The 13,259-nt window shown below is 40.6% G+C and overlaps 1 protein-coding gene across 3 annotated transcripts in view; it reads right to left on the reverse strand.

The window, feature by feature from the left end:
- The window catches only part of PLPP1 (phospholipid phosphatase 1), a 76,751-nt gene that overhangs the window by 1,701 nt on the left and 61,791 nt on the right, over nt 1-13,259 (reverse strand). For all 3 annotated transcript variants that reach the window (XM_056542481.1, XM_056542488.1, XM_056542494.1), the window contains exons 4-5: nt 4,732-4,789; nt 352-528 (exon numbers count right to left, since the gene is read on the reverse strand). In XM_056542481.1, coding sequence (XP_056398456.1) covers nt 352-528; nt 4,732-4,789 — 235 coding nt within the window. The remainder of the gene's footprint in view (nt 1-351; nt 529-4,731; nt 4,790-13,259) is intronic.

Consider the following 13,259-nt stretch of genomic DNA (forward strand, 5'->3'; position numbering starts at 1 on the left):
TCACTAACTCTGCTAATCTCTAATGGTGATCATAATCAAACTTCTCAGCTCGGCGGTTGCTGACTTTATCCTGCATAAATTAGTTCTGGCGCTCCAGTGGCCTGGAAAAAGGTGGATACGGTGCGAAGAGTCTCCTAGGACTGTATCCACCTTTTCTAGCCCACTGGAGCACCTGAAAGCTGAACTAATTTATGCAGGATAATGTCAGCAACCGCCGAGCCGTAATCACTGTAACTTCGCTCATCTTTAATCGTCACAGTAAGGTCATGAAGGGAAAATATCATTAGGTTCCTCTAAGAAATGAAGCTGTAGATGTTAAACAAGTTGTCACATCCAGCAGGTTTTACTTACAATAAGAACAGCAACAATTGCCCCTTGGATCAGTCCGATCAGCACGTCGCTCCAGTGATGCTTATAGTCAGAAACTCTGGACAGACCGACATAGATGGACACCGCAACAAGAGCAAACTGAACGGTGGGACGTAATAATCTTGCCCAATCGCCTCTCATCCTGGCCTGAAGATACAACTGGAGGGAGAGCAGCACAAAGACAATTATAGGTTAACACTAAGACCAGATAAGGGAGGTGTCCTGTTAGACAGAAATAACGACATATCAATATGTGCCTATCCTGCCTGCTACAGACCAGTCATGCTGTGCTGCCATTTGTTTTAAAAGGGTGGAGCAGATTAGAAAACCCATTCCCATATTAGAAAATCCAGAATACTCAAAGTCCTTGATGCCTATATGACTTTGAAATAAATCTGTAGTATCTGTCAGAGATATTGTCCGCTCTTGGGCTTAGCGTTGTCTCAGGACATTTTCGGCTTGCTGTGTGGCTTAGCTGATCACAGGGGACTTTAATGCTCCTCATCTTGCCTGATAAGCCAGTCCCTAATAAAGCTGCAAAGCCACATAGCAAGCTGGGAAATGCTTGAGACAATGCTAATCCCGTTAGCTGTCCAGGCATGCTGGGAGGTGTAGTTTTGCAACAATTGGAGGCATCGTTGTTGGGGGAACACTGCCCTAGAGTGACAAATGCCGAACTTCTGGGGGTATCTAAATTACCAAAAAGGGGGATTATCCACCCCTGACAGGTACAAGTTACCTTCAAAGTTCCATATCTTCACATCATGGGCTCATAACGTAAAGTAACATGGAATCTCACACAAATAGGGGGGCTCTGTTCACAATACTCATTTCTTGGTTTGAGAATGACAACAGCTAAAAAAAAAAAATCTTATTCTGGAGGATTTGTCCTGCATAACAAACAAAGACCACCCAAGGATAGGGAAATTAAACACTTTGATCTATGAACTATTCAGTGCTGCTGTTTTGTCTGGTCTAAAGTGATTTATGGCGCTGGGCACCACCTGTATTGCTTTGAGTGCTGTATCTGAACTCTCACATTGTGATGCAGCCGACCTCTGTGTGCTAGCGCTATCCAATCACCAGTGACAGTCCGTGGTGATAAGTAAACTAAATTTTTTCCCATGGATAGCAGGAGACTGCTGGGGGTCTTATATGCTTTAACAAATAAGCTGTAGGTGATGACTTTGGGTAATTGCTAATTTTAGATAGCAGAGTACTACTTTTCCCTGCAATAAAGGACATGAAAGGGTTTCTTTACATATTGAACTGCAACTGGCAATTCTTTCTACAAAAAGAGGATTCTAGTGGAGTATAGAATATATTCACACATGCCATATATATATAAACCCTTATAGAACTGTCCCACGTGGTGCCTGAGGACTACAATGATGTAGTTTGGTGGCACCCCAAAAATGTGGATTACTGGTGCACCATCACTATAACCAGATTTATTACAATCTAACAACTTGTAATAAATATTGTACAAATAACAGCACAAGAAATTAAACCTTTCTCTATCGAGTGTAGGAGTGACTCTTGCCAACTGGTGAATCTTGGGATAATAATAATGTGGGTTTTCTTGAATTTCAGTCCCACCACAAGGAAAGTGAAGAAACCCATGTTTAGTAGAACGATAGGGGAATATTGTGGTGTGTGGTCGCATCCTGCAGACGCCGTTAAATCAAAGATTAACACTTAAGTGCTGTCTGAGTAATACTGGAAGCACACATGGACATGGTAGCTGTATGATGATTCAATGAATAAACCAAGGACACAATGATTAATCTGTCCCCAACCATCCACATATAATCTATCTGTATGCAACCAAAATGGTCTGGTTTTTCCCAAAACAACCATCTTAACAAGCTTTGGTAAAATGAAAGTGGATCTTTAATTGGTTGCGATGAATGAGCAAAAAGCCAGATCATTTTGGTTTCAGAAATAGTTTGAAGAATTCCGGCCTTAATGTACAACTCTTGTGCAAGTTTGTGTTTGACATCATAAGAAAACCCATTTCACTTAGAGGATAAAGAGACCATAACAAGTTCTTGTTTGGTGGGGTCCTTGAGCTATAGATGGCCCTGTTCTTAACTGTGACGAAAAAAAATGTGCCTTGAGAAATTACTAATGTGCAGCACTGTGCATAGATTTTATATTCAGCGCCTAATTGGAGCATCATTCTCCCTGCCGTATACAACTATGCTTCCAGGACGAGACCCAGAGTCATAGAAACTCATTAAGCTGGGTCTCGCGCTGGAGACTGAGCTGGAAGCGGTCTCCTATTGTATAGCTATATATATGGCAGGGAGCAGGGATAACTGTGCTGAACTTAAAATTCATCTTTTTTTTTTTAAAACAACTTACATAATTGGGAATTGTGTACTTGTCATTTGCAAAAACTTTATAAAAATGTATATTTTATATATTTGTTATATAAATTGGTTAAAAAAAATGTATAGCTAATTTTGGGTGAAATAATGCTAATGTTCAGAGACAAAATAAAAGGAAGCGGGGGCGGACAAGCAGGGCTCTATGCATTGAGGCTCACACAGCAGGTTGATAGACAAGCCAGAAGCCTGCACAGAGCCCTACTTGTCCCGCCCACACTTTTTGTCTCCACCCAGAGATACACAGGCAATAGCTGCAGAGACAAGACAGCATTTTTTTTTTTTTTCACCCAAAAATTACAAAAGATACATTATAATGTTATCTACATTAAAGAGTACCTGTCACCAAACTAAACTTTTCATATATTGGTCCTTATGTAATTATAAGACCCTTTTTGCTATTTACTTGCTGTTAAAATTCTGAACCATTAGCTGTTTTTTCAAATCACATTAAAAAAATATACTACCATGTTTTCCCGAAAATACAGCTAGGGCCTATTTTCGGGGGTAGGGTGTATTTTCGGGGTGGAATGCAATATAAGCCCTACCCCGAAAATAAGACCTAGACCAGTGGTCTTCAACCTGCGGACCTCCAGATGTTGCAGCACTACAACTCCCAGCACGCCCGGACAGCCAACGGCTGTCCCGGCATGCTGGGAGTTGTAGTTTTGCAACAGCTGCAGGTCCGCAGGTTGAAGACCACTGACCTAGACAATGCCCGGGCTGCAAATATTAAAAAAAAACTTAAACTTGCTATCGTCCTCCGTTCCCCTGTTGCTAAGGAACCGGCCTCACTGTCCTCCGCTGTTATCGCTGCTTCCTGGTGTTGGGACGTCACAGAGCCTTCAGCCTATCACTGGCCGCAGCGATGTCCCGCCTCTGCCGATTATAGGCTGAGCTCACTGTGATGTAAGAAGCCGGCCGGCTCCGCACATGACAGTCGGCTCAGCCTATCATCGGCCTAGGCGGGACATCGCTGCGGCCAGTGATAGGCTGAAGGCTCTGTGACGTCCCAACACCAGGAAGCAGCGATAACAGCGGAGGGACCATGAGGCCGGTGCCTTAGCAATGGGGGAAGGGAGGACGAAGGCAAGTTTAAGCTTGTCTTGTAATACCCTATTCGCAGCCCGGGCACAGGAATAGATACAGTGCAGCGGACAATCATTATTTGGGGGGGAGAGAAGCTGCGCTTGCGGGTGACAAACGATTATTACCCCGATGTGGGGCGCTGGGCTGATAAACCGGGGGGAAGGGGGGGAGGGACGTTGTGCTTCAGAGCTGCGCCCATCACATAATGGGGGGGGGGGGGGGTTAAATACCATGGAACCACCATGTTGTTTAATGTGCATACCGTACTGTAAATAAGTAAGCCCTACCCTGAAAATAGGCCCTAGTGTGTTTTTTGTGGCTAAAAGTAATATAAGAAAAGGTCCTATTTTCGGAGAAACACGGTAGGTGGCTCATGCCAATACTGCATAGGGCCAAGACTGCTTCCAGTGGTGCTGATTGAAGTAGACCTGGTGGGGGCGCTTTATTCAGGCCCTCACTGCAGCTTTGCATAGCATACATAATGGCCCTTATTTACTATTGTAAACCCGACATGTTTTGTCGGGTTGTGCACCAGAAATTCTTTCTGAGCCAGAATTGAAAAAACCCAACTAACTCTTCATTTTACTGAGAGAGCCCGAAAAGGGGGCATGTCCTCAACATTTTCACAAAAACCCTACATATTTACTAAGGTTTCCACAGAAAATGTGGTGGATTTGAGCTGAGGAAAACCCTACAGATCAGAGCATGTGTAATAAATAAATAAATGGCAAAATGTAGGGAAACCTTAGTAAATACAGTGGAAAAAAAATAGGAGGGAAATAAAACCCACAAAAGAAAACTACACAACACTTAGGAAATCAAGGCCAATGTCCGTACAGCTAATAAACATAACACAGAAATGTTATAAGTAAAATATACTTACCGCTAGGAAGAGCATGCAATACATTGAGAAAGAAGAATGGCCCGAATAAAAGGATAACCTAAAATAAGACAAACAGTATTAATCAATTATTATACAAGCAAAAAACACGTCAGGCATTTTTCTAAACTATACTTGTTCATTGGGTATGGTACAGTTCATATGAGCTTTGCAGGTCTGGGACACAGAAAATAGGAGAGTCTGGAAAAGCTGGATGGTAATGAAGCTTTTTCAATAGCAGGTTACCATTATGAAATGTCATAAGATATAACAGAATAGACCTGTGTTTCCCAACCAGCGTGTCTCCAGCTGTAGCAAAACCAACTCCCAGCATGTACTGACAGTCAAAGGCTGTCCGGGCAAGCTGGGAGTTGTAGTTTTTGCAACAGCTGGAGGGACACTGGTTGGAAAACACTAAAAGACATAAGTATGTTTATATTACTGTTTTACATAGTCACTAATATTCATAATACAAACTAGATGTAGTATCTTACAGACATAAGTTGCCGGCGCAATCAAATCCATTATGTAAAGCAGCGTTAGTGTATTGTTTCTATGGATATAAGATCGCTGAGGCCATTGAAAACGCGATAGTGTTACTAAAGATAAATCATAGAGCAGAACAATTCGGCATAGACTAATCCATTTACCTTGATGCATCAATAACTTCCATCTATGTGAAAGCATCATGAGAGAGCAAGTGCCGGGAGTTTGTTAGACGTAGAAGTATCGATAGCAACGGCTCCTTGGAATGGCCCACACACACATTAAGCCTCTCTAACGCATGTTTACAGATAATTTGTCTTGTTTCTAGGGAATTAACTATGTGATTCTATCCTGCTGTCTGGGAAAACAGTCTACTGGCTTCATATTCTTGGATAATGGATATCTGCATTTAGCGTATGGCCCTCGGGTGGGACACTATTAAACCGCTTATCTTTTTCACTGTATAGAGATGTTGCAGAGATGAAAATGACATTAAAATCCTGGATTTACAAGTAACCCGTTAAAATAAAAGAGGAACACCATAATAAGAGTAATCAAAAGTTTGTGTATATGAGACTTCTGGTGTATCTCCTAATCACTATACTTTTGGATTGTAGAGATTGCCTGGTAGATTTAAACATCCTGTCACTGGACAAACATAATTAATATGGAAAGGAGAAAAAAAGAGCAACAGGAGGTGCGCTCCTAGTGAGGACCGTTTTGTTAATGAATGAAGATAAAAAGAAAGGTGGGTGGTAAGAGCACAGCACCTACAGTAGCGTTTGGCACAAGGGAGAGGCCGGACTGCTGCCACGAGGAATTTCCCGGGGTGACGTCAGTCGATCCGGTGGAAGTACAATGCAGAAATATTGGAAAATAATTCCTCTCAAAGGCGCTGGTCCCAAAGTATAGTATAAGGATTTTATTTAGCAAAGTGTTTCGATCCCGGATGGGGATCTTCATCAGGCATACCTGCATCAGGTATGCCTGATGAAGATCCCCGTCCGGGATCTAAATGCGTTGCTAAATAAAATCCTTATACTATATTTTGGGACCAGCGCCTTTATTGAGAGGAATTATTTACCATTATGTTTGTCCAATGCAGAAATAACTGTCCTGCAGGCAGGAGCAGAAGATGGGACAGTGTGGGGGGCAGGGAGAAGGCATGGTAGCACTGCTGCAGTAAGAAGTGCAGGGAGGACGAGCAGCCTATCACTGCTGGGGCTTCAGGAGACTAGGAAAGCATGGTGGCACACATACTGCATGATACCCAGCTGTCCTAAAGAGCTTCAAAATGGCTGCTTTCATAGACAAATATTCTCCTTAGGAGAATAGGAAAGCTGGGCCATTATTGTTGCTTTTCCTCTCCCACAAGGTTTAGGCAGAAAGACAGGGCAACACCGTATCCTTGGCTAGTCTGTATATAAACCAAAAAGCATATAAAGAGTATGGGGGCTATTTTTTTCTTACTGCACCTTGGTTAACTTTTGTGCCCAAATGTTTCATAAAGGTCAGAATGGAGTCTCAAAGCTTCATTATTCCTTCCAGCATGATAAGTCATAACAGCTGCTGTAAGCTTACAGGCCATCCATGCCAATGTGCTGACTGCTGTCCCCATGGCATTATATGAGCCATATACACAGATATTGGCGCCAGTTGCTGTTGTGTGAAAATACATTGAACTCGCAAACACGAGACACCTAGTATGGACAAAGAAATAAGACTCTTTGCAGATGGTCCAAAATAATCTCTCTCTCTCTCTTCCCCTCCTCCTCCATCCTCTAGCCGCATAGTAAAACTAGGGGCATTATAATAATGAACTTGCATGTCATCATCCGTATTAGGGCTGCAAATCCTGGGACAGTGGGTGCAGTGAGCTGAGTTTATTACAGATACCTATTATGCAGTGTTCAGGTCCTTACATTTGAATGAGGCCTACAGGCAGGGCTTAGAGCTCAATCACAGAAAAGGAATACTCATTGTAGTCTGCCTTAAAATTCTGAAGTGTGAACAAACCCCTAATGTACTATGCAGCCCATGTTAGTAGCTAAAATCTCTCTAGGAATATAGTCATAAAATATATATATATATATATATATATATATATATATATATATATATATATTTATATATTTATTATTTGGTAACTGAAAATGGTTGCGGTCAGTTTCAGAAACATTTTATACGTTGTAAATCTTGGCAAAATATTAGCCTTTCTAATATACTTGAAAACATTTTTATTTCCTTATAGGAATCATGGCTTTAAAAAAAAAATAAAAAAAACACTAGGGGTCCCTATACCATCAAGAACATAATCCTGTCCAGATGCAGCATCATCTTTGTCAAAGCTAAAGCACAGGCTGGGACTAACACTCCTCTGATAGGACAGGAGTGAGAACAGACTGCAGCATGCAAAAATGGGAGGAGGAGGTTACAGAGCAGCTTGCAGTGATTGGATGAAGAGACCCAGCACTCAGAAAGGAAGATGAGTCATGCAGATTGAGTACACGCCCCCCCCTTAACTACAGAATGACAACCCAAGTGAGCAACAGATAGAAGGTATTTGTAAGAGAAATATAGTTCCTAGACACACAGGGGGAGATTTATCAAAACCTGTGCAGAGGAAAAGTTGCCCATAGCAACCAACCAGAATGTGTCTTTCATTTTTCATAGGTCTCCTTTCTATGGGCAACTGGGCAAGTTTTCCTCTGCACAGGTTTTGATAAATCTCCCCCATAAACGATATGTACATAACCAGGATTAGGTACAGCATAACATAGAACACTTATTGTGGAATAGGACTCTAAGTTGACCTAACATTTGCCATCTGAGACCTTTAAATAGTATACGGAAGAGTTTCCCAGCCAGTGTGCCTCCAGCTGTTGCAAAACTCCAACTCTCAGCATGCCCGCACAGCCTTTGGCTGTGCGGGCATGCTGGGAGTTGGAGTTTTGCAACAACTGGAGGCACACTGGCTGAGAAACACTGGTATAAAAAGGTAAATCTCCTCAAGAAGCATGTCCCTGGCATGTTTTATTCCTGTCTAACAATGAAGATTAACATTTCCCAGCAGATCTATACCATAAAAAAGCAGGATGACTTGGAATGCTTGGAAAATAAAACCTTTGATCTTTCATTGAACCTTCATAAAATTATTTTCACAATGTCTGATCACGTTCAAACAGAAGAAAGGGAAAGAAAAGCGCTGACTTTATCTGTCAATGTCTTTTCTAGATAAATCGGTTTATTGAATGTGGGATTTACAGCTTCAGTTTCTGCCAATGATAAGACGTACTGACGGATCAAATTTCATAGAGACACATTAAGTAAAATTCTTTCCACCTCCGGAGCTTATCTAAAGAAGACATTTTGTTAGTCCATGCAGATTGCACCACATTAAGGAGGTATCCTTTCCCAAAAACAAGACTTTATAGAAGCACTCTAGGCTCTTTGTTTTTTTTGCCCATATCATGAACACTTGCAGTCACTAGTCATACAGCCATCTGACACCAGCACTGCTGCATCCATGCATTTCATTCCTCTTACTTGGTCATGTGATCACCAGTTCGTTACTGTGCTTAATGTGAGTCACAGGATGTCCGTCCTGGGTCAGCTGACTTACAGTATGGCAAAATCACCTACCAGATCCCCTGCTACTAGCTCTCAGACATTTATACATACACACACACATACATATACATATTATATATATACACATATACATATTATATATACACACACATATACACATATATACACACACATATACACATATATATATATACACATATATATACATATATATACATATATATATACATATACATATACATATATATATATATATATATATATATATATTCTGGGATAGCAGGTATACAATAGGCTGTGAGGCTAAGGCTCTGTTCACACAATGCATTACATTTTTTTGCTGCTTTTGTCTTGCTGTGAATTTCAGCAAATCTTGCCAAAAAAAAAAAAGAGATCGTGTAATAGTGCAAAATAGGGTAAAAACATTTAATATTTTATATTTAGCATGATATCGGAAAGTCACTCCAAAAACAGCTACATTGCAGTAACATTGTGTGAAAAAAATGCAGCAAAAATTCAACGTGTGAACAAACCGTAAAGATGTCAACTTTTTATAAAAACACCTCAGTTATTATAGGTCAAATCACTTTCGACTTTTGGTAATATTTCTGTAAAAGAATGCACTTTGAGCAGGAAAACGCATAAAAAAAATAAAAATAACACTGCAGTGTGAACAGATACCAACCCACTTATATGTTTACCTGGGTGATATCTAGTACTAGCAGCCTAATAAGATGATCAGGTGCACCTCAGCCAATGCCAGAGAATACATGGAAAACATAAGCTGCCTCATCAAGTAATTTCAGAGATTCTGGGGGAGATTTATCAAAACCTGTCCAAAGGAAAAGTTGCCCAGTTGCCCATAGCAACCAATCAGCACGCTTTCATTTTTAACAAGACCTCTGCAAAATGAAAGAAGTAATCTGATTGGTTGCTATGGGCAACTGGGCAACTTTTCCTTTGCACAGGTTTTGATAAATCTCCCCCTCTGTGTACATCCAATAGGTAGCAAAATTAGAAGCAGATAATACCCAGCAGATCTTGTACATGTGAACATAACCTTAAGGGATAGATGATAAGTTTATAGATCGGGGGGGCTGAGCACTCACGCCACTCCAGGGGAGAGCCGGGGCCTATCACAACCCCCGCCACACCCCCTCCATATAGCTCTACGGGAGAGCCGAGGATAGCCGAACAGCCCTCCCATAGAGATATATGGAGGGGGCATGGCGGCCTCCCACTTTGGGCGGGGGTCGCCATGCGCTGCTCCAGGGGAGATACAGGAGATTGCGGGGGCCGAGAGAGCTGGGACCCCTGGCGATCTAAAACATACCCCCTATTCTACAGATAGGGGATACTTTTTTCATGAGACTACTCCTTTAAAGAGGCTTTACAATATGGTATGTGGTGTAACATGCTATAAATCACATCTATGGATCAAAAGTTTATGGGAGTTCTGTAGGGGCTGCACAGACTTCTACAGATGATGTATTACAACCTAGAGGATTTACAGAGTCAAAGATGCTAATATTTTAGACAATACATGTACATTATTAACCGATTGGCCCATAAATAAACCTTTCCAGGCAAACGATTCTTATTAGGCTTATTCATTTACAGAACATGACACTCCGTTTACTTCACGGTTATTAATCAGCCATGTTTCACTAGTTTTCTGAACTCATGTCATGAGATCAGATGACCAGAACGTATTTATGTTCTTCTTAACAATAGGAGGTACCGGTAGTTGCAGTCATTGCTATTCCTTAAATAGTGGTAACATATCCTGCAGCACTGTACATAGACTGTCCGCATTCACATCACTCCTGGTCTCCAGTAAGCTTATCATCTCGTTTCCCTATTTCAGACACATACTTGGATCAAGTTCATAAAGACAATAAACCCATCAGTAATGTTTGTGTGGGTTCTCTCCATTAAACAATCTCTGGGGAAACATACAAACTCTATGAAAAGGCTGTCCTGGATTGGATCAAAATCCAAGACCAGACACTGCAAGTCAACAATGATGCCCAGTAAAATATCAGGATCATAGTAGAAAAATTTGGTGTTTAAAAGGTCCCCAAAATCTTTAGTCAAAAGTTATCTAAACCTGCTGACTGTCTAAAGTGTATGAGGACCTTCCAACTCATGACAGATCATGTTGAGAGAAACAAGGGTCTGACCCTTTTGCTTAGAGATAGGCTGTCAGGAAACCGGACACGGGTCAAAAATTAGCTGACCGGAGTCACTGTTTGACTCCGGTCGGCTCATTAAAGTAAATGGAGTGCGGCTGGGGTATGGGAGTGCCCAGTTTTCCCCTCCCCCAGCCGGATCCGGCAACCGTAGGCTGAAAACGAGGTGTGAATGCAGCCATAGATCTGACACTACTAGAACTGTCTGGCAGCAGCTTACCCCTCCTCTCTCCATTGAGAACACATGAGCGTTCAAGATCTGGAATGAAATCGGGAGAGACAGCTGTTAACTGTACAATGATTCTGCCCACAGCTATTGGACTTATATGGCCACCTTAAAGAGTAAATGTCATTATCATTTATAAAAAAATAAAAAATTAGGCGATGTTTAAACACTTTTTTTCAATTCACTTACACACAGCTATTCTGTACCCTTCTGTAAGAAAAAAAAGACGACAAATGGGACTTTTAGTGTTGACATTGCCTACATTTTTAAACAATTAACAATTTAAGTAGAACAGCTGTACAACTTTCAGTCACGTTTGGGGAAAAGTGGGAAGGACTTCTAAAGAGTTTCAGTAATTTGAAAAGGACAACAAGGACGATGATGTTTTTTTGCAATACAGTTCCCGTATACGTTTTTCAATTTGAAAACCGTACGTGGCCGTATTGGAAACCGTTTGCATCTTGTACAGGTTTGTCAGTTTTTTTTCCCGTACCCAAAACCGAACCTACCGGTGAAAAACAATGGAAATCATACAGAACTGTATGTGCGTACGGTTCAACCGGATTTCACCATACGGTTTTTTACTTTGCTGTTTTTTCTTGGAATTTCAATCAAACAAAACTTTATTCACTTTATTCATAATGAATTTACATGGAGAGGAGGATGGAAAAAGTTAAGCTCGGTTTTCACTTGGTTTTCCGAAAAATACCAGTTTGAGCCAAAGCCAGAAGTGTATTCAAAAGGAATGGGAATTAGAAAGTAAGGACTTCTCCTTCTCCTTCCTGCTGGATCTATTTCTTGCTGCAGTAGTAGTTTTCACATAAAAAAAAATGTGCGGTTTAAAATTGATAACCTCTAACTCCCGGATGTAAAGTATCTGACTTTCAGTAAAAAGTCTTTGGGAAAAGCTGTTTTACACTTTACCATCACGTAGCATAACAAAAAATAAATAGATAAAAGATAAAGCCTTTGACGTTGTGTTAAGGAGAAAATAACAACATGAGCAAAACATTCACAGGATATATTTATAAAATATAAAACATTCCTCAGGTCACCAAACTTTTACATTTTCTTGTCAGTTATGCAACAATGCCTTACTGTAGAGAAGCCTGTACACGTTTGCGGTTATTGAAATTGGAGGACTGCGAACAAAATAATCATTTGTAAAGGTGAAAGTTAACAATGAACAATGCTCTATAATTAATCCCATCATCCTAAAATTAAGTCAGCCATGTTTAAAATTTTAACTGGAAAGACTGGTTGTGCTCCCTGGTGTTCTGGATCATGTATGGACAGTCTGAATGACCAATACATAGGCAAAACGATGACAGTCAAGACAGTCAGTCATTCACCCATCAATCTTATTGTCTTATGTATATATGGCCACCTTTACTTTTGCAGCACTGTTAAATGTATTCTGCAGGTTCCACCAACCGACTGCATGTACTTTAGTAGTCACAGAAAGTAATTTCAGCAACACAAGTGGCTCTTAAAGAGTACCTGTCACCAAACTAAACTTTTAATATATTATTCCTTATGTTATTATAAGACACTTTACTATTTACTTGCTGTTAAAATTCGACTTTTATATAGGTTTTTAATGTGATTGAAAAATGGCCACTAGGTGGCTCTGTTCTGTTCCCTGCACAAGTCAAACAGTTAATTTGGTCTCCACTTGGACTTGCAGAAGTCCAAACTCAGGAAGTGCCGAGCATGGCGAGCTCATACAATGCGAGCAAGGGGAAAGGTATGAGACAGGGCTTTTTAAAGCTCGGATTTTTAAAAAAATGTGTTTTTTTTTTGTTTTGTTTTTTAAGGGCAGGAGGGGTGTTAGGAGTAGTTAGGGAATATAATCTGAGTTAGTTTAGAAAATATGGTTTGACGACAGGTACTCTTTAATGCCACCCCAATATTATTGCATAAGGAATTTTAAAAGAGAAAGAAGGTAATAAAAAATAAATAAATAAACACAAAACACAAAGGGTAAAAATATAAAAAAATAAACAAGAATGATCTGCTATCTAAATACCTATGGA

The sequence above is a fragment of the Hyla sarda genome, chromosome 1 (assembly GCF_029499605.1).
Source record: "Hyla sarda isolate aHylSar1 chromosome 1, aHylSar1.hap1, whole genome shotgun sequence".
Taxonomy (NCBI): domain Eukaryota; kingdom Metazoa; phylum Chordata; class Amphibia; order Anura; family Hylidae; genus Hyla; species Hyla sarda.